The sequence below is a fragment of the Nannobrachium achirus genome (genome assembly GCF_963921795.1).
Source record: "Nannobrachium achirus genome assembly, chromosome: 19".
Classification (NCBI taxonomy): Eukaryota; Metazoa; Chordata; class Actinopteri; order Myctophiformes; family Myctophidae; genus Nannobrachium; species Nannobrachium achirus.
The window spans coordinates 22,177,163-22,200,340 of NC_137826.1; the positions used below are offsets into that span (position 1 = coordinate 22,177,163).

The 23,178-nt window shown below is 41.7% G+C and overlaps 1 protein-coding gene across 1 annotated transcript in view; it reads right to left on the reverse strand.

Moving 5' to 3' along the window:
• The window catches only part of nrg2a (neuregulin 2a), a gene marked incomplete at both ends in the record, with an annotated part of 203,053 nt that overhangs the window by 18,572 nt on the left and 161,303 nt on the right, over positions 1-23,178 (reverse strand). Inside the window, one exon of the mRNA XM_080749322.1 lies at positions 4,773-4,896. Within this exon, the coding sequence (XP_080605448.1) occupies positions 4,773-4,896 (124 nt within the window). The remainder of the gene's footprint in view (positions 1-4,772; positions 4,897-23,178) is intronic.

Genomic DNA, 23,178 nt, shown 5'->3' on the forward strand with positions numbered 1-23,178 from the left:
AACTCTTTCATCACCCCATTTCTACGATGTAGTTATACCTCCACCCACCTGTCCTCTCATCTCTTCTCAACTCTTTCCTTAAAGGGACTACACCATGAATTTTCATTTTTCCAATTTTGTTTTTTTGGTGTCCCACCAGCACGTTCTATCCTCACAAAGTCCAATTTCTGACCATTGTGTCTTTCTCAGTTTATGGGCAGATCTATGTAAGCATGTCTCAGAACGGGCTGTCTGATTTTAGGTCCGATTGTGACATCACAATCGGGACCTACTGCTACTGCTGTGCTGAGTGGGGGTTGGGGAGGGGTGGGCAGGCCTGAGAAGGAGGCAGGAGGAGCTGGGAGAGGGTTGGGGAGGGGTGGGCAGGCCTGCTGAGCAGGAGGTGGGGAGGAGTGTGGGGCCAAAACTGGCTCAATAGCGAAGTCCTCCCACTCAGGACAAGGTAGTACTGCAGCTGAAAATGCTCTGAAAGCCAGGCGAAAATGACAGGGGCTCTGTGTTCAGGAGTGGTAATTTAGTCTCAAACCTTTTGAAAAACATTTTTTGGGACACAAACAATGTTATATATATTTTTTTTTAAATGCATGGTGTAGGAACCTTTAATAACTTCAGGATGTGTGGTTGGTGTGTTGGGGGACATGGAAAGAATGGATGATTCCAAGGGCCTTAAAGTTTCCTCGGGCCATACACACAGCAATAGATAGTTGAATATGGGCAATAGATCATTGTTTTCATTGTTTATTAAATATACTGTAGCCGTGTCCAGTGTAGACGTCACTGGGTTCCCCATGTTACCAGCAGCTCCCCTGTTTGGGGGTACCAACATTCCAGTCTTTCACTCAGGACTAACTGGAACACCAATTCAGTAAAAGGTCATTGCTCGTGATTTATGAGATTTACATAATGCCTCCCTGGAGTGTTATGTTATTCCATACAAAATTACTCACAGTGAGTGATGTGTTTAGCTGGGAAATACCACTACCAAGGTGAGGGAAAGCCTTCCAGAAAGAGCAGGGTTAAATATGGTGCCCTAAATTATAAACATAATCAGATGTGTATCAGATTATCAAGAATGGGTATTCAGACTTTCATTTCTCGTCATACAAAAACAAAGGTATCCCAATCCCAATGAGACATCTGAAAGTTAAACTGCACATGGGGCATGGAAGGCAGGAATTTGTAATATAATACTATAAATTCCAACATTAACCTTTTTTCTTTGGTCAAACCCCCTTTCTAACATTGAACATAACTTATGTTCGTATGGGGCTTTGGGGAGACGAGAGGCCTTAGAGGGAGAGCTGAACTGAAACATCCATGCTGGTGGAAGCTCCCAAAAGCACTGGGCTGAATATATTTTTGTGTGTGGAGGGTTGCTGTCTTGCCTTGTGAAATTCCTTCTCTTTGAATCCCTCTGAATGAGTAATGCTGTCTTGTAGAATGTATAACATGCTGACTGACTCAAGTTGAAAATAAAAATGACATAAAACTTCAAGCGATAGTATGGCTACACGAAGTGATGAGTCCAGGGTTCAGGCCTGTATAGGAGTGCTGAACGTGTTATGGCCTTCAATGATCGAGATCTGCAAGGAACTGTTCCAGTTTGAATATTGGCAAAGCATTACACTATACTATACGTCTAAGATTTCCCTCTCCTCTTCCATGGATTTAACGATAAATTTGGTATGCACGCTTCAAAGTTCAAACACTGGTCCCAACTTGAATTCTCACTTTCATACTGATCTTATCGTGTCATTCTGAGGTTATCTGTACCAATCGCAACCAACTGTTGAGCAACGACAAACACTGTAGATGTGGCTCCTTCTTAAAAGGTGGCGATGGCAAAAAGTGATATGTTTTGGTTAAAACAAAACACCCTTTAGTTTATCTCTATACCGGTATATTCCGAGAGCAAGCATTCCTATAGAGTATTTGTCCTGTAACAGGGTCCTCCTCGTCTCTCCAGCTCATTAATAAACAGAAAACCACATGTTCGGGTGGGTTGCCAGTTTCAGCCAATCAGGAGAGAGCACCCATGCTTATGGGCGTCACACCAAATTCTGGGCCCTGTTGGGTACAAGGATTCACTGCGGGCCCACCATGAATGTTAGCCATTGAAAAATAGCAGATATACAAGCTCACAGCTGCGAGCTTGTAGATCTGCTATTTTTGAAAAATTGTGAAAATGTGTGCAAGAAACCTATGTTTCCATGTCAGTGGTGCTCAAACTTTTTCATGTCAAGGACCCCCAAGATGATATGTATTTGGCCACGGACCCCCCCATCTCAAAATATTTAGTTACAAATGTTCGCTTAAAAAATACAAATATTCAAAGATTTGCACACATTTTCACGACTTCTCAAAAATAGCAGATCTACAAGCTTGCAGCGCGGCACTCGGTGCCGCACTGTGAGCTTGTAGATCTGCTAGAGTTACTAGGGCCAGCTAGAGTTACTAGGGCCCCTCCACCTTGGGCCCTAGTAACTCAGTCCCTGATTTTGCCGGGGACGACCCTGGAACTCCAAGGCCCCTTGTGTGGTTTCCCAGACACCACTTTGAGATCCAGCGCTCCTCTATTGTAAAGTGAAGGAGCCCGGCTTGAGAAAAGGGCTGGCTTGTCTGCAGGACTTGTTCAGTGAGAGCCTAATACCTGCTGAAGCCTGGCCTATATCGAATGAGATGGCTTGGGGGCAACAAATCCCTCCAGGCCCTCAGTGCATTATCCAACTCCTCTGGACCCATGCCCCGGCCGTGAGTGAATTAGCTGCAGCAATTGAGTTATTGCTCCCTCCAATTTGTACACGGCTTATAGAGGGGCTGTTGCAGCCATGTCCTCATTGTTTGTTGAATGCTGTTCCTCAGGCCAGCTGAATGCACAAGGCCTGGCCCAACGTATATAACTGCTCTATAGGGGCCACCAGCAGACGCATGGAATATGATGACACGTGCCTGACCGTAATGGTCCAGGGTATACATGTTCAACAATAGCAAAACAACAAATACACATGAGCTTGCATCATAATTTGCATAGTGTGCTATGACTATGTTCCATATACCTGAAGAATTTAAATAGTACGGACCAAACCAGCAGCCTAATACAATTTACATAACTAAAATAGAATTCCTTCCCTGATTCTATGTATTTATGTAAATTTGTGTGAGGTTTGGATATGTAAAATGTGTGTTTTGAAAAAGTAAGCATTAATTATCCAAGGAATCTAGGTACAAATAAATAGTGATTGTACGACCTATGGTTAAAATGTTAAAGGGCAAAATGTTAAGCGGTCTGGTATAGCACCACCATGAGGCCAATTTGAAAGGGTGGAGTGTCTTCCTTGACCTATACTGGCAGCGTGCATGAAAAGTCTGATGCTGTCTCATCCAGCGGTTTGGGAGATTATAGCTGCGCAGCGCACACACACAGACAAACACAACCATGCACACACAGTGTGTGCGTTTATGCATGACACACACACACACACACACACACACACACACACACACACACACACACACACACAGACACACACACACACACACACACACACACACACACACACACACACACACACACACACACACACACACACACACACACACACACACACACCCTGGTGGAGATGATGAGATGCAGAAAGTGTTTCATGACCCTTGGCATAAGACAATCTGTTGGATGTCGCGTTAGTTTACTGAAAGTTATGTAGTATGTGTGTGCGCGTGTGTGCGCGCGCGTGTGTGTGTGTGTGTGTGTGTGTGTGTGTGTGTGTGTGTGTGTGTGTGTGTGTATGTGTGTGTGTGTGTGTGTGTGTGTGTGTGTGTGTGTGTGTGTGTGTGTGTGTGTGTGTGTGTGTGTGTGTGTGCGTGCGTGCGTGCGTGCGTGCGTGCGTGCGTGCGTGCGTGCGTGCGTGCGTGCGTGCGTGCGTGCGTGTGTGGGAATAGCCTACATTTAGAGCCTAATGTTTTCACTCTATTCTGACACTCTTTTGACGTCACACTAACAGTTACATAAAGATTAGATGCTGGAAAAACATGATCCAGAGAAGTGGACATGCGTGGTGGTTCTCCGCTGAGCACTAGAGATATGGGGCCTGATCTTCTTTTTCCAAGGGCCTTAAATGTAAGCAGTGATTCTATTTACCTCATTGGGGGCCTCCAACAGGCATAAATATTTGCTCACCACTAAACCAGTGACTCATGACATTTTGAAAGGCCTTTAAATGGGGACGCTTCCTGTACACTAAACATGACTAAAAAGGATGAGCACGTCACCAACTCCTCTCTTATCAGCATTGGAAATGTCCACAAAAGGTGAGTGATGGCACATTGTGGTCCTCTTTTATTTGAGTATAAACACCGCTGGAGGACAGGATAATCTGGGCGTGGACGGGTGGGTGTTCCAAGGCCGGGAAACCGTCATGAAATTAGCTTTCATTCAGATCCAGGAAACTTGAGTACATCATTTGGGGTCCCAGATTAATCTGATCTTAGATCTTCGCTGACCATATCACAATCCACGCCCATCGATCTAAACTGTACTGTACATGTGAAGTGAAACACACGTTATAGACACGTTTTTCCTTGGCATGTCATTCAATTGCATTTTCAAAAATGAGAGCTTTTGTTGCCATCCTAGTTCTTTCCTGAAATGATGCGTCTGACTGCACCGCGGTGTCATTCCTTGCCTCTGACAACAACAACAAAAAAACAGCAAAAGGTTTCAACATGTTGTGATGTGTGTGAAGCCCTAGAAAGTAACAGAGGAGGTCACTCACTTGCAGGAGAGCTGATTTATACCATGTATGAAGTAACAGTCACCGCCATTCACACAGTACGCCTTTTCTGTTTCATTGCATTTCCCGGCATGGCCTGAGCCTGGGGAGGGCGTTGTGGTGGTTACTGAGGAAGACAGAGAGAAAACAAAACACAGAGAGTTGCTTACAGGTTCATCACATTCAAAATACAACTTCAAGTACATTTTCACTGAATGCATGTAAGCAGATATATGTTCAAATGATCGCATCACATTGCATTTTGGGCTTCTAGTACAGTGTTTCTCAAACTTGGGGTCGGGTCCCCAAGTGGGGTCCCCAGATGATTAGCTTAATGTCAATTTCTTTCTCACTCAACGGTAAATAATCCAACATACAGTATAAGTGTGTACAGGGTATCTGTCTGCACATTTATAAAGTGACAAATTAAGGACCTTCAAGACCTTTTTAATACCAAACTGGCAAATATTAAGTAAGAAAGAGGCATTGTGAAAACAGTGATGTATATCGGAGTCATATGGGAGTTACCCATATATGGAGATCCCTGGTACCCATATATGGAGATCCATGTACTGTATATGGAGATATGCTGTGAGACCCTAAACATGTTTACTCAGTTATTCCTTATGTGAAAGTCCTATGACGTCTATGACATCTGACATCATACATACAATACCTTTTATGCCCATACATGAAGATCCCTAGCTGTCAGTAGAACAAGCCACACAGATATGGGCTGTCTTGGCCATCTGTCTTGGCCATATATGGATTCTGTTAGTGTGGTATGTGGCCTCCATATATGGGCATTCCCATATGAAGTCCTGTTAGATATGGGCTTAATATTGATGACATCAGGGAACTCCATATATGGGCATAAAAGGGATTCTGTTAGTGTGGTTCCCTTACCGATGTGGCCTCCATATATGGGCATAAAAGGGATTCTGTAAGTGTTTCCCTGACGTCACAGTGAAGTCAGAGTGTGATGTCAGAGTGGCAAACCCATTCTGTTAGAGTGGTTCCCCTGACATCACAGTGATGTCAGAGCGGCAAACCCATAGACTGTAAAAAGATTTACACGTCCAGACGGAGTCAGCATGTGCCGTTTCACATACTAAACTAACAGCGTCCTTCGGTCTGTATGACTGAGAACAAGATGAGAACAATGTATCTAAGGAGTTCCATCACCTAGTCATAGAACAACCCTGTAATATAAGTTGAGTGCGTCACACTCAGCTGTTATTGCCAGAGCACTTGACCACATGACGTAACGTATTGCAACGATGACCCACGGAGCCTATAGTTTTTGAAAATCATCTTGATATCCAATACAAGACATCTTGATTTACAGTAGCAGTGATACACAGAGTCTTAGCAAGGGAGAATCCCTCATCTTCCAATTTGTACTTTCATCAGGGGAATCCACCTGTGTCTTCACAAGTCCGCTCCCTTATATTATACACTTGTACACTCATGAGTCCTCTCAGTTTTCCATCCACAAATCTAATTGTGTCTCTCAGCAGTGTTGACACTATCTCAAGAAGTTCTATGAGCAAACATAAATATTTCCCTGACATAGCGTAGGAGTTGTATACGCAATGACTCAGGTCCTTGGAATGGCCTAAAATGTCATGTAACTACACTTAATCCCCCAGACTGAATAGATATAATGTGTTTGGGATGAAGCCTGCTTATCAGGACGAAAATAGGGCAGTCTGCGGGTGGTGGAGTGCTGAGAGAGGTGCACAGTGGCAGGATTAGGCTGTAGAAAGGAGGAGATGGAGGATACTTCATATAGGACTCATATTGAGAGGTGATTGATCGTAGAGTGATGTACCTGCAGCCAGCCTCATATCAGCCTCTCTCCAGGGTGTGACAGCTCGCTGGAGCGTACCCAAACATTCCCACACACTCTGGGTCGTTTAGTCGACTATTACATTACAATATATCAAGCAAGCATGGTGTCCCCAAACATTTAACGGTTTCCTTTGAGAATGAGGAGGGTGTGATGTTCACTACATCCTTTCCTTCACATTTGAAGAAGATACTTAAACCCTATTTTCTCAGTTGACTGGGGGTCCCCCAAGGGTCCATACCCCGCTTGGGCACACGTGGCTATTCCTTTTTTCCCTGTATTTTTTCCCCTGTATTTTAGTTTTTACTTTAGTAAAAAGTATCAATACTGCAATGTAGAAATTAAGTAGAAATGTTACAAGTAGAAATCCGGAATTCAAAAAGTACTTGAGTAAGATGAAAGTATGAAAGTGTTGGCATCAAATGTTGTGAGCTTGTAGATCGGCTATTTTCAAATAGCCTAGGTATAGAATAGGGTTAGGGTTAGGGTTAGGGTTAGGGCGTTAAAGTATGTTTTATAATATTATAATTTACTGTATATCTGCAAACTAGTAACTAAAGTGTTAAAAACCTTACGTGACTGGAAAATGGCTTTACCATCTGGAGGTTTTAACTTAATGATAAAACCTAGTTACTGCACAAACACATTAAAGCATGGGCTAATCTGAGCATAATACCAATATTTAGGAGGTACAGTATGACATCCCCTGACCGTTCGTTCATCTGTCACTGATGTAATCATCTTAGACGGCGGTTGTTGTGATAAATTTACCAGTTGACCAGTTTGTGAAATCAACTTCAACAAGCCATCATTTCTGGTTCATTTCACATCTACAGGCATGCATAGCCCCAGTACACCGAACAAGGGATGTACAATTTATCATTTAGGCATTTAGCAGATGCTCTTATCCAGAACGACTTACTGTACAAGATGTGAGATGAGAATAAGCCAGCAAAAGTCTAGTCCAGTGGTTTTCAACTGGGGGTCCGGGACCCCTAGGGGGTTCTCAGAGTTACTACAGTGGGGCCACCAAATCCTTGTGTGATAGGATAATTATTTTAATTGAACAATTGAACCCTCACATCCCTATACTCTGAGGAGAACTTCAGCCAAAAATAGCAGATCTACAAGCTCTCAATGCCTCGCTGCTCTAGTCAATAAACAAAGTAAATATGGTCACAAAAGTAGAGTTGCAGACAGGGTTCTGAGGTATACAATGGACCTAGCATATGTCTAAAAGTAATATGCTATCTAAATAACATTCCTAACATTTGTGGTCAATAAAAAACAAATCTATTAAAGTAACATAAAAAACATGGGAGCAAGTGACCAAGACATGCCTAGTAACCAGTGGTGGAAAAACTCAAATGTTTTAAGTAAAACGATCAATTCTGCAATGTCAAAATTATGTAAAAAGTATTGTTATCCAAATGTTAATGTTAAATGTTAATTAAAGTATGAAATATACATTTTGGCCATCTGAAAATTGCAAGCTCACAATGTGTCGCATTGCAACGCATTGTGACGTGTTGTGAGCTTGTAGATCTGCTATTTTCAAAAGATTTTTATACATTTGAAAACTTGAAATGGGACATTCTGCATAATGAGTGCTTTTTGGAGCTGTGTGAAGCACAGGCTCCCTATACGTGGCTGTGTGGGTCTGTCTGTCTGTCTGTGTGTGTGTATGTAGCCTGAACTTCCTAAACTTCGGCACGCCACTAGTCCCACAGTTTTGCCACCACACACTCGCGCCATATGTCAAATCGACCGGCTTACTCGGGAATCGTGGGCTATTACTTTTCTAAGAGAAAGGTTCTATAGTTTAATTGATATTAATTTATTAGTGAATTAATTTTCCCCATTGACTTATAATGGGAATCGCAAAAACTCACATTCAATTATTTGTCTCTCGCAAACCATAGGGGCTAGAGTTTCAAGACTTGGAGAGGAGGTTCATAATGATTTCAAGGATTAAATAAAAAATAATTGTGTCATTTGGCCGCATGGTGGCGCCATAACACCCCACTTTACGTTTTGGCCTGTAACTCTTGAACCGTAGGTCGGAAAATTAAAAATATTTTTTCCCTGGATTCCTTGGGCCATGACGCATCTCCCCATATAGGCCACGCCCATTTGCGCCATGATAGATTTTCCGCCATCTTGAATTTTCTCCAAAACACACTTTTTGCTCCTTTTCCTACATATTTTCTTCAAATGTCACAAAAATCGGTACACATGATCCACACACACACACACACACACACACACACACACACACACACACACACACACACACACACACACACACACACACACACACACACACACACACACACACACACACACACACACACAGCTCCACTTCACACGGGTGTGATTTTATTTTTACTTTTGGTACTTTAAGTACATTTTGATGCCAATACTTTTGTACTTTTACATAAGTAAATTTTGAATTCCGTACCTTTGCTTGCTTGTATTTCTATATTGCAGTGTTGAATCTGAATGTAATAGCAAAAAATAGTGAAAAGTGCGATGCGTTGCAGTGCCTGTACGTCCGAGGTTTTTATATATTCGTTGTACAACAAAGTATTTAAGGCTTAACCCATTTTCAACCCACAGTATCTTCATATAATATTTGGACCTCACTAATGTTCATTTATCAAATGGCACTATTATTGTCTAGTCACTCTGTGACTCGATCAGAGGAGGGCTGTGAACAGTTCAGAAACCTCCCTCCCAGTGTCATCATCACTGGGAGGTTTGGTCATTTCAAACAAGATTTCAACCTTTTTTTTTTGCTATTGTTTCTGAGTCCACAACTCTCCTCTGAGACATGGACCAAAATAGACAGAAATGACCCCATCTTAAACAGAGCATTAGTGAGGACCAATTATATGAAGATACTGTATGTTAAAAATGGGTGAAGTATAGTCCTTAAATATATTGTGGAATTAAGGACAGAGTGAACGGCTGTCCTCATTTCAACTAGGGATGCGGTATCGGTACTCGTGGTATCGGTACTCGCCCCGATACCAGCCTATTTTGCGGTATCGGTACTCGTCCGATACTGCTCACAAAGCGCCCGAGTACCCTGTGTGTTCCGCCACTTCGCCTTTCTCTCTCTCTCTCTTAAAGTATCAACCCTAACCCTAACCCTAACCCTAATTTAAAGACATTTTGTATTATTAATTGTACTCGTATCGGTACTCGGTATCGCGGCGAGTACTCAAAATGAAGTACTCGTACTTGTACTCGGTCAGCAGAAAAGTGGTATCGGGACATCCCTAATTTCAACTATATGTGGTGTGATAAGAATGACTAGCAGGTGGCCACTTTAGTTTGAAAAGAGCTGCTTCAAAAGGTCATACGTCTTCCTTTGATATATGACCTTTAATATATAACGGTAAACATCAACAAGAGGGGAAACACTCACACTGCTGATGTGCATTTCAATGTATTCTTGAGGACCATCATAGTATACGGTATAGAATCAAACAGTGGTGGGAAAATAGCTAAGTACATTTACTCAAGCTGTACTTAAGGCAAATATTTGTTGGTCACATCTACTGTATCTGGGTATTATTCTGGCTGACAGGGGCCAAGTCAAAGATAAGCTCCATGCCTCTTTATCACTGTCAGGAACATCTGTAGTTCTCATTCTCTGATGAGACGTTGGTGTACACAGAGCGTGTGGAATTCAGCAACTAGGCTACTGCATTCTGGACACAGCTTGGGAGTTCTAACTTCAGACCCAAAAAGGTTTTTATTTGGTTTTGTGGTGCTGGGCAGCTAACTGGTTACAGGTGGGAGTGTCCTATTGTCAGTGGCGGAAAGTAACATGTACTCAAGTAGGCCTACTGTACTTACGTAAGATATTTTTTTACCTTACTAACCATTTCCAATACTTTTACTTCTACTCCACTAAATCTCAGAGGCAGAATTTGTACTTTTGCGGCACTACAATGATTTGACTTGAGTTACAACTGTAGCTATTCAGCTATTTGGCCGATCTATAGGCACACAACGCATGGCGATGCAATGTGTTGTGAGCTAGTAGATCTGCTTTTTTCAACAAAAACAACAACAAAAACATTTTCAAAAGTTGCAAAATGGGACATTCTGCATAATAACTACTTTTATTTTTGATACCTTCAATATATTTTGATGCTGATACTTTTGTCCTTTTACTCAAGTAAAATTATTACTTATTTCTAGAACGTGGTATTGATATTTAAAAAAAATATATAGTAAAATAATAACAATAATAATAATAATTTTCCATCTGTTCCATCTACTGTTCTTCTGCTCCAGCAGTAGGTCACGTTCTCCAGAAGCTATCCACCGTAACAACAGAGCACAGTTAAATGCACTGGCCTGTATTTAAGAGCTGCTGTGAGGAGTTGAAAGACCCTTGGGGAATCCCCAAGGCAGGTCTCTTTTTACTGGCTAATTGTTTGACTTTGGAAGAATGGAGAAGGCAGGCTGTCGGACAGGAGGACACAGAGCACTCATGGACATAATGCTAGTTAGTCCATAGACCAAAGAAATAGCTTTAACATATATTTGACAAAGAAATAGCTTTAAAATATATTTGACAAAATTGAGCAAAAGTAATTTCACTATTATATTTCATACTGTATATTATTATTATTATTATTATATATTAATATAACTAGACAAGTGCAATTATGGAAAATTGCAAGTGTGCTTGCGCTGACGAGAGCCGCGAAGAATTTGCTGGGAAATGAATTCTGTCTTACCATTTATATTAGATATTGTGATGTCAAGTGAAGCATGACCAATCCTGTCTGATTGGACATTATATTGTCCAAGATATCTGGCCTAAAAACCCAGATAACTTCAGTTGAAAGATTAACAAAAAACAGGTTCACTTTAGCTGGCATAAACGTTCTAGGACCTACAACAATAGTGTGTTGCCTATAGGCTATAGCAACCACACTAATTATGTAGTACTGTATGTGTATATGAATGAATGAATGGATGGATGAATGAATGAATGAATGAATGAATGAATGAATGAATGAATGAATGAATGACATTTTTATTTCCGTGTCATGCCACAATTTGGCCCATCCCATATGGGATTATATGACACAGATTCGATATCAAAGTGAACTGACATCAATAGTCCTTCCGGTGTTTACACCCTTGTTATAAATTAACAAATCCATAAACATGAGAACAATAAATCATGAACAAAATAATCTCAAATAAAACAATGCTATTTTAACATATATAAAATGTGTCCCTCCTTCTCATTGACCAAGCTTTATCCAGAAATGAAGCAAAAGAAAAAATATCATATTGAAACAGTCGTCTCAGCTTCTCCGAGTCATCACACCACACAAATTCATAATTTGGATCTACCTTATTAAAGAGTCTCTGCCTAATAGAATTATAGCATGGGCAATAGAAAACAAAATGCATTTAATTTTCAATTTCATTAAGCCCACACAAACCACATAACCTATCCTCCTCAGCTGTGCCTACTGTATCTACCCATCTCTATATATACTTAAATTTGTGTGCAGACCATCTCCCTACGCTACAGTACCAGGCTGAAAGTCTTCAAGACAAATAAAAGGCACAAGGCAGCGAGGCACCACTGGTGGCCTTTATTGATGCAGTAGGGCGGGAATTCCAAATCCCAACTAGTAGGAAAAACAACAACATACAACAAAAACAAATCACAGCGTGAACTCTGTAGTTGCACATGAAGCCATGGACTCGCTTTTCCCCTCTCAGGCTGTTTGCTTTGCAATAAAAGTGTCTACTTTGATTTCCCACTTAGCACAGTTAATCATCTTGCCAAAGTCTAGCCTGTCATGGTATGTGCTAACAGGGTGGGATTTTCAAGGAGAGGCTCCGGTTTCCGGGTGAGCAACTCTTTTCAGGAGAAAAGCATCTGCCTCGAGCCCCAAACGCAAACGTACACCTCCTCGTACCACCTAATTGCACTATCCGTGAATCAGTTCTTTTTGGCGAGTGACACTTGTCGTATGACCAGGGGTGTCGCACCAAATTCTGGGCCCTGGGTACAAGGATTCACTGCGGGGCCCTTGTGCTTTAACTATTGAAAAATAGCAGATATACAAGCTCACAGCGCGGCACCGAGTGCCGCGCTGCGAGCTTGTAGATCTGCTATTTTTGAAAAATCATGAAAATCTTTGAATATTTCAAATCCTTCTGAGGTTTTTTGAAAAACCTACGTTTCTAGTGGAGCTCAAACCTTTTCACGTGAAGGACCCCCAAAATGGTATGTATTTGGCCACGGAACCCCATCTCAAAATATTGAGTTCCAGGGACCCCCAGAAGCAAAATTTGAGTTACAAATGTTCACTTAAAAAATACATATATTCAAAGATTTGCACAGTTTGCACACATTTTCACGACTTTTCAAAAATAGCAGATCTACAAGCTCGCAGCGCGGCACTCGGTGCCGCGCTGTGAGCTTGTATATCTGCTATTTTTCAATAGCTAAAGTATAAAATAATTAAGGCCCCTCCACCACCTTGGGCCCTAGTAACTCAGTCCCACTTTCCTACCCCTTGTGACGCCCCTGCGTATGACAAATGCATTAATTAGCCACCAGGCACGGCACTTTGTCACAGTGTTACGCTGTACAGATGTATGTACAGGATAGCATGTACATGAATAGCATTTACATAACAACACCTTTGAAAATGCCCTCCTTTCTCACTGTCAATGTTCTGACAATTTACTGACAATCCACTGTCTTGCCGATGGCATGACTTGCTAAGTTCTCAAGTGTCACATCTGTACATGCAGAGTGCGAACGTTCTGTAATCAACACATCTGTCAAAGTGTCCTTGAGCTGTCTATGATCATGGAACACAAGAACATTATACAGGGTTTGGTTGTGTACATCCAAAACCTAGGCAGACAAGGTGCTGGATAAAATAACTATGACTGACTATGAGTATTCCCTGAACGTCGTCATTCTGAATAACTAAACCAAAGGATTATCGATTATGGGGTGAATATTTGGCAGAAATAGTAGATCTGCAGGCTCGCAACATGACACAACGTGATGCTTTGTGGGCTTGTAGGTCAGCTATGTTTTGGCAAAGACAATTTGGAATAGAGGGGGAAAGGACCAGTGGCAGTCTCCGGTCAATGAACCCATTAAGACTTGAGGCCGATTCTACAAAATCGGTAGTTCTCACACTTTCAAGATGCTATTTTTGAATAGCCTATACGCAAAAATCTAAAATGACACGGATGCTTTCCCAGTTTCAATTTACGTAAGCAGTAGGGTTACATTCGTTACGCCATTTTATCGCTAACAGAACATTCTTCAGTGTTCATTTAACTCTGACAGAGCGCATAAATGGATCCTGGAGACCTGTGGTTCTGGGGCAGGGGAGGACAGTAGTGGAATAGATCTCGGATGTATTATTTGTGAATAGCGCCTCTGTATGTCTGTATATAAGGCATTGGGACCATGCACATCTTGTCCCTGCTGCAGGCTCAAACAGCATCCTGTCCAAGCAGATACACACTCTCCAAGCTCAGCATATCCGACATCCTGAACATGAACACTGACAACACACCTGCAGGCCTCCAGCGACTTGTGTGGTCGCAGGCTTTCGCGTCGGTGAATGGCGCTCTATGTCTGAATAGGATACGCACAGCTCTACGCGGGACGAAAGGAAACAGTGGAGTTATTATGAGGTCATTTAGTTGGCAAATAACCGCCGAAAAGTTATTTATTGTGATATTCCTTCACTTGTGACGAGTTTGCTTGTTTGGAGTTTAGCTAGATAGATTTCCTCCGTCGTTGGACACACTGTTCACTTTCAACGCTTTCAAAGCTACGAAATTGGTCTTCCACAAAACCAATAAACACTGGAAGGTCAAATGATCAAAATATGATCAAATCCAATAAGCACTTGGGGATCGCGTCGTATTTCTTAAAAGCAAATGTGCGGTGCATCTGCTCGTCATGCGAACGCCACAACAACTACTTGTGCAACAATCCAACAGCTGCAAACACTGAAAATGTAGCTTTCTGAAAAGAACAGAACGGGAGGATAAATCACGCATCCTCGGCCACCGTCCAGGATGATGTGAGAAGGCTCAGCATGACCGAGAGGGAGGTGAGCCTCCCTGTAGCTGACGAGCCCCGCAGCCCCGCCGCTTTTAGTTTTTATCCCATTTAGGCCTAGAATTATTGAATGCTTTAACCAGTGAAAAATAGCAGATATAGAAGCTCATAGCGCGGCACCGAGTGCCGCGCTGCGAGCTTGTAGATCTGCTATTTTTGAAAAAAGTCGTGAAAACGTGTGCAAATCTTTGAATGTGTGTATTTTCAAAGCGAACGTTTGTAACTCAAATTTCGCTTCTGGGTGGTCCCTGGAACTAGAGATTTTGAGATGGGGGTCCGTGGCCAAATAAATATCATTTTGGGGGGTCCTTCACGTGAAAAAGTTTGAGCACCACTGACATAGTAGTCTCTCAAGAACAGACTAACTGAGCTCCAGTTGAGTGAAAAGGACCTTTTCTTTAACGATGGTTGGCCAGATTGCTGACATAGAAACATAGGGTTTTTCAAAAAAATCTTAGAATGATTCAAAAGACACTAATATAGAATCGGGTCAAAATTCTGATTTTCACGATTTTTCAAAAATAGCAGATCTACAAGCTCGCAGCGCCGCGCTGTGAGCTTGTATATCTGCTATTTTTCAATAGTTAAAGCATAAAATAATGATACACGATATAGTGTACCCACTTCTGAATGGGTTATATCACAGAGCAGCGCTTCCCAACCTCTTCTGGATCAAGGCCCACTTGAAAATCTCTCAAGTGCTCGCGCCTCGCGGCCCACCCAACTGACCACTTAACTGCCATGTGGTCAGACGTTGAGGGGTTGTGTGCATTTTCAGAACAATTTTATTGTAGTGATCAATCATTAATCAATTGGAACAGACATATTAAGTTCCTATTTATCGGTATGACGAAGGAAACCCATTTTTCAAGGTTTTAAAGAAAAGAATACCATGACATTTTAATGTTGTTGGGCAACCAGACTGTAACCTACTTGTCCAACTTTATTCTTTCCACCCACTTCAGATAAACTTTATTTTGCCGCGCTACGCGTCCAACAGTTTTGGTGGAACGCACTTGGGCCATATGTCAAATTGACTGGCTTCATACATTCATAAATGTATTTGTGAATTAATTTTCTCCATTGACTTGAACGGGGGAAAAGAATCCCACATATGGAGATGACTGACATCTGACATCATAGATGTCTGACATCATAGACCACATGAGACCACAATATGTCCATATATGGGCATTCCCAGATATGAGCTTAAAATTGATCACATCAGGGATCTCCATATATGGGCATAAAAGGGACAAGGGACAAGGACTGACCCAGAGCTCTCCATATATAATAAGGCCATAAATGTATTAGTGAATACATTTTCCCCATTGACTTGAATGGAGACAATTCAAATGGTAAGACAGAATTAATTTGCAAGTATGACTCGCGTCACGGCAACCACACTTGCAATTTCCATTTGCATCTATTATCTTATATAATATATGTGTTGCCAAGTATTTGGGGTCCAGTTGCAATATCCTCCACAGCCCTCCAGTGGCCCACATTCACAATAGAGGAATGGGTGACTTAAAGGGGAAGACCACCCATTTTCAAAATTGAACTATGTCATTAATATACCTTAGAGGAGTTGTGAGGAAATAGAAAAAAAGTTCCCCCCCTTCTGTGTTGCCTAGAACTGGAGGATTGATGTTGGGGTTTGTATTGTAAATTACAATGTGTGATGTCATCAAGTTGTAATTTACAATACAAACCCCAAAATCAATCCTCCAGTTCTAGACAACACAGAAGAGGGGGAACTTTTTTTCTATTTCCACACAACTCCTCTAAGGTATATTAATGACACAGTTCAATATTGAAAATGGGTGGTCTTCCCCTTTAACCACTTTCAACCTGGCGTCACTATTTTGAAAAACAAGCCCAAAGTCTCTTATAATAAGCAGACATGGCAACACTGTACATGGCTTAAAGGAGCAATTCACCCCCAAAATGACTTTTTTTCTATTGATTACTCATGCCATGGAGACTTGAGTTCAATAATATTCTTTTTGTATTTGTCGCATTTCCAAGAGAAAAATGTGATTATAGTAAATTTACCCCCATTGAATGCATGGCCCTGGATGGGGACCCAAATGCATGGCACTGGATGGGGAAACCGTCAGGGTAAGTTTACTATAATATTTTTTTTGTCTTAGGAATGCGACGAAAACCCCAAAGTATTATTGAACTCAAGTCTCCATGGCGTGAGTAATCAATAGAAAAAAAGTCATTTTGAGGGTGAACTACTCCTTTAATTGGATAGGCGACTGCACTCATGTGTGAAATCAATTCCAATCAAATCCCTGTTTGTTTCTGCTCACAGGCCACAGAGTTTTATTTTGTTTTTGTAAAAGCAAAAGAAAAAACAACAAACCACATTAATATTCCCTCATTAATCATTATTATAGCCTTTCTTAGACCGTCTGTTTAAATGCAACAAAGGCAGTTTAGCTGCTGATGTAAACTTTTGATATTTTATGTTCTTGTTTGTGTTTTTTACCCTTTTGTGTTGTGTCCACTGCACTTTTGTGGACACTGGACAGACATGTATGTTGTGTTTATGTTATCACATAACTGACGCTTAATGAACTATACTTAAGCCCTATATGTATTTAGTCGTACGACACATACCGGTAGCAAAATAGCCAATTAATCTACAAGCTCACAACATGATGCAATTGAGCTTGTAAACTCAATGTAACCAGGATATCAGCACACAGTTACTGTACACTACAAATGTACAGTATTACGCAAATATATAACTGGAATACAGCTCTTGTTCATTTTGATAAAAAGCTGAGCAAAGAAACAGAGATAAAGTCTGTTTCAACAAAACCCAGTCGACATACGACACAACAATGTTGCACTACAAAGTGTACATGCAGTACCCTCTCAGCCCTCTTAACTCAGTCAGGGGCAGGGCTGACCACATTGTCCTACGACGCGCCAAAATACAAAGAGGAGAACAACTTAAAGATTTTCCCCGTCATCAAACGCAGCATGGATTGATGAGGCAGTGTTATGTCTCACTTCTTGCACAATTCATATCAGAGAGGTGTCTGTTGGCTCTGTTCCAGTCAAAGCCTGGTCGTACAAGGGTGTTGTGTGCCTAAAAACTGCAGATCTACAAGCTCAGGCTGCAGTGTGACACACAACGCGTTGTGAGCTTGTGTCTGCTGTATGGAGTATAACTTATGGAGAAAGGAATGTGCTCTCTCTCTCTCTCTCTCCCCCTCTGATGTGTACTTGCTTCACCCAGCATAAAGTTTATGCAAGCTGCATTACATAGTTAAGCCTACTTGAGACGTCAACTACTGTAATGACAGGGGCTTATTAATATATACCGACATGTCGTATCACATTTTGTATCATGTTGTCTATCGCTGTGCGTATACAGACCAATCACAGCTCAGCTCATCATGCCGCTACGTGCATATCAAACCACACAGCTATGCTCATACTGCTACGCCATTCACAGCTCAGTTCACACTGTCTTTTAGGTTCATTATGTGTTCAGTTTGACAGTACATTTGATTTAGTTTTAGTCTCAAAGGACAACTTTGGTTTCATATTTTAGATTCATTCGAGAAAAGAAAAGATGAGTGTCAAAATGTTTCCATTTAATTCTTTCTATCGTTTTAGTGATTTTAACGATTTTTGATTTGCATGCATGCTCCCAACCCGGGGGCATGCATGCAAATCAACTGGCCAAATATGTATTTTTAGACACAATAAGCCCATACTCAAGATGCACCGCAATCTTTCATGGGCAGATGTGACTTATGGGGGCTGGTGTACATAGTAACAAAGAAATTGCCAGCTTATTTTGTCTAAAAATACATATTTAGCCACTTGTATGCATGCCCCCACCCACTGAAATCAAAATACTAACATTTCTAAAACAATAGAAAGCAGTAAATGAAAACATTTTAACACTCATCTTTTCTTTTCTCTAATTACAATCTAAAACATGAACCCTTGTTGTAAAAAAACAAAGTTGTCCTTTAATCTTTTGAATACATTTCATTTGAATTAAGTAATATTTTTGTCATTTGAAAAGTTTTAGTTGGTGTGGTTGCCGTAACAGGGCACGCAACTCAGACAGTCTGTGATGTCGCAGGCTTAACGCCAATCAGAAACTCACTTAAATAAAGGACACTATGCTATCCAATTAGCCTTTCCCAGGACATACAGTGGAACCTTGCATAATGTCTGACTTGCACTGAGTCAGCAGGTAAGGGTTCGGGGACAGGAGGACATACAGTATAATGACATTGTTGGAATGCGTCATTACAGCGTTTACGGGACATCATCTCTAACTGTAGCTATAATAATAATCACTGTAAAACAAGATCGCTGCACATTCTCTGAGTCTTTGATCAGAAAGAAGGGCCCTTCTCTTTCATCACCCATTTGGCATTTTTAGTTTCTCTCCTGCCTCTCGGGAATAAACACAGATAAAAAGAGCTGCCTCTGGATGGCGGACAGCACAAGCAAGGAATAGGAACGGAAGAAGAAAGAAAGAAGAAATCCTGTCAAAATTAATCAAAATTAGACAAAGGAATAAACAGCAGCTCACACGCTTACCCTCCCTTAATTATCATTTCAGAAAAATGTGCTAAATACAGCATACAAACCCCGTCAGCTGTCAGGCCTGTCTGGAAGCAGGCAGAGCAAGGGATCCTGTCAAGTCTCTATTGATAATGAGCTGCAGATGTTATGCTCCATTCACCTTCAATAACTGAAAGCACCGTGTCAAATAGATGAAGATATGTGGCTTCAAGCTCATTTCTTACATCGCTTACCATCCCTAGGGGCGGAACATAGAAGCTCTGAGTTGCTGACTGATCAAGAAAAGCACCTAAAATAAACTGATATTGTATAAGGGCAAGCATGCGCCTAAGGATGTCTGGGAGGTACTGTAGCATAATTAACGTCTGTTTGTGATAAGTCTCTGCCGGCAAAGCGTCCTTGATGGTAACTGTTATTTATATATATATATATACTCACCCATGAGGACGAACTAAGCACTGTTGATCTATATAGAAAACGTTTTTCTGAGAAAATCTTAACCATTTCAACCTGGTGTCCCTATTTGGACATGGGTGAAACGTTTCAAAAACACAAGCACAGGTGATCCATTGCGAGCTATTTTTGGGAGATATTTATCGTATGTTCATGTACATAGGGCTTAAGTCGTTAATTACTCTACTTCTCTTGTTTGGAATATAGGTTTGGTACAGTCGGTGAATACAGTATGTGCTATGATGCAAATGTCTGCATGAATTGTCTGTGTGAATTCACAATGTCTGTGTGAATAGAGGCCCTATAAATAATCTTGCACGCAGTTACATTATGATGGATTCTAACAACTGCGTTCAGCTCCTTGATTTGCAAGACATCACCATAGTGTTAGCACCTGCCTCAGCAAGCATGAAAATCCTGATTGGTTAGTAGTAAAATAAGTGCACGGTTGTTGGTTGAGCTGTGCGTGTGCATGTCTTGTTTTAAAGCCCACCTGTTTGCCATCACGGACACTGCTGCATACCAGCATTTGAACATTTAGTTCCTTGCTCACAAACAAACTGCACCACGCGAAGACACAACTTAAGGCCTTGACCATCTCAGCGTATACACCACAGATGTCACCAAAGCCAAATCAAACAAATCCCTTTTTAAGGTCTCCATTCAACTTGAGCAGGGACATGCTGGGCCCCTGGTTCAGCCCGGGAAAAAGAGTTGGAGAGGCCCTCATTGCGCATTATCTATAGCGCTGCTGCTACTCAAAGATTTGCCATTTCAGATCATGACAAGTGACAAGCCGCAGTGGGCCAATTACATGAGTTATATTTCGTCGTTGTCGGGTGGAAACCTTGTATGTCCAAAACCGTTTGTTTTGTATTTATAATTTTTAAAATGATTTAAACTAGTGAAAACAGCCGATCTACAAGCACACAACGCCTCGCACCGCGAGGCGTTGGACCTGGACCGGCCGGGAATGAACCGGCCGTTCGGGAGTTGTCCCGCTTTTCCCAATGGCCAGCACGTCCCTGAACTTGAGTGACAGAAATTAACATGGCCGTGCATGCAGTTTACAGACCTTGCACAATTGACAAGGAAGCGATTTCTGGGCATCGGCCAAAAATATTTGCTGCCAACTGCAAAAAGACACCAAGTATAATAAAGACAGAAAGCTTGATTCAAGCTGTTGCGTTGGCTGATATTATTGTAATGACTGGAGAATCATGTACTTGTCATTTGTTTAAGAGGATCTGTTGTACTGGCTGATATTATTGGAATGACTGGAGAAGGATGTACTGTCATTTGTTAAGAGGATATAGTGACATCTGATATGGAAGCGATCTTATTACAGTGTGTTATGGCAGACTAAACAGCCGTCATCTTGCTCCAGCTCTGTTTTAAACAAACAGTGCCCACGAAGAAGAGGAATATAATGTCAAAATGCACTTGAAAAATAAAAAGACATGGCCAAAACATGCTTTGTATAAAATGGGAGCGTGATTATAATAATTATTTATCCGAGACATGTTGTGAAAATATATTTCCCAGGTCAAAAATATTATGTGTACAGGTTTATCTATTTTGCTTAGTTTTGTACATATCAAAAATAAATGTGAAATACAGTACAAGTGTAACATACCATTTGAGTTCACAAGGTAATGTCTGTCTGCAGTTAGATTACAGCGCTCCCCCACACACACACCCACCCACCCACACACACCCATCCACGCATTCACGCATGCATGCACGCATGCACGCACCGACACACACACACACACACACACACACACACACACACACACACACACACACACACACACACACACACACACACACACACACACACACACACACACACACACACACACACACACACACACACACACACAGAGGCCACGGGGTCAGGTGTTTTGGTTCAGACTATCCCCCATCCCTCCCCCATTCCTGGCTGGATGACGAAGACATGTTCAGTGTTCCTTTAATCCGAGCTTGAGATCAGCTCCTCTGTCACACAGAGCTGGGGTCAGAGCTAGTATATTATCTGCACGCCTAGGGTCAGGTGAGTTTGCTCTGTCGTTTAACCCCGGGTCTCAACTTTCCTCTGTCCAAGTTGCAGAAGGGCTGCAGGCTCAGAGTTGACGTTGAAGTGAGGTTTCCTCCCAGGTTAGGGAGAGCCACAGCGTTTAGCCATCAGGCCCTTGCCACTGACTTTGATTAATCCTTCATGGCCCAAGAACTGAAAGGAAAAGCTGGGGGTGCAAGAGGGACCATCTGGAATCCTTCATAAACATGTCTGTCTTTCCACGCTCTCCAAAGGGTTCTAGGAAAATCGTAAAAATGAAAAGAGAGGTCCCTATTGCACAGGTTTTTTTTCTTTTTTTCTCTTCTTGAGGCACCTCATCTGTGCATATGGAGCAACCAAAAGAACATGCACATACCGGACCATGGCACTGCACTGAGCAACCTACAACCTTATACAGGTCGGCTACAAAAACGGAGTTGTACCACAACATAGATTGTTTGAGATATACACGTGTGCTCCTAATTCATGACTAATGTTGGTAATTTACAGCAGCTTGGCTTAATTCTTTTTCACTTCAGCTGGGATGTCGTCTCAATACGCAAGACAGATTCTGCGCAGGAAAAACCAAGGGAGCTATTCAAAACACAATAAATACATGTATCGGTTACATCTGGTCCTTGTTACTGCTTCATGTTTCCAATTTTCAAAAGCATAGTTATCTGGACAAATCGGATAAATTATATGGCCTATTCAGGGAAATGGCAGGTCACATGGCATAAAAACAGGCAACATCCATTTTGTACAGAAATCCGTTTGGACACCCAAAACAGCATGAGCAAAAGGCGACATTTACTTGAAAAGACCAAAGAATGAAAATGTAGATGTTATGGCCAAAAAAGCCCCTCTCGCCTCCATTCCTTTCTCTCTTCACAGGGAATTTCGAACATATCCTGTTACAAATGGGGCATAGATCTTTTATCACTCTACAAGGGGTGAATTTATTTCACGCATTCTTACTACATTTGTGTAGATTCCATTACCTTAGCATCCTTCTCTCCTCGTGGAATTCAGAAAATTCTTCAGACATGCAGTGTTGTCGGTGAGTGCACACCGGTACCTTGTACTGAGGGGACACTAATGGAAACGGCAAAGCACGAAAAAAGCTCCAATTTGGAGAGGCAGTTTTGGTAGGCCTATGCTAGCTACAGGACACTGTGGTTCAAATTGCAGTGATAACATGAGCCATTTCTCACCGGGTGCATGTCTGATGTGGTGAGGGATAAGTATGCGGGGATGGGGACGGGGATGATGCATGCGTGACCACATAACATCTGTCACGTTTGTAGGTTTCAGCTGTTTATCG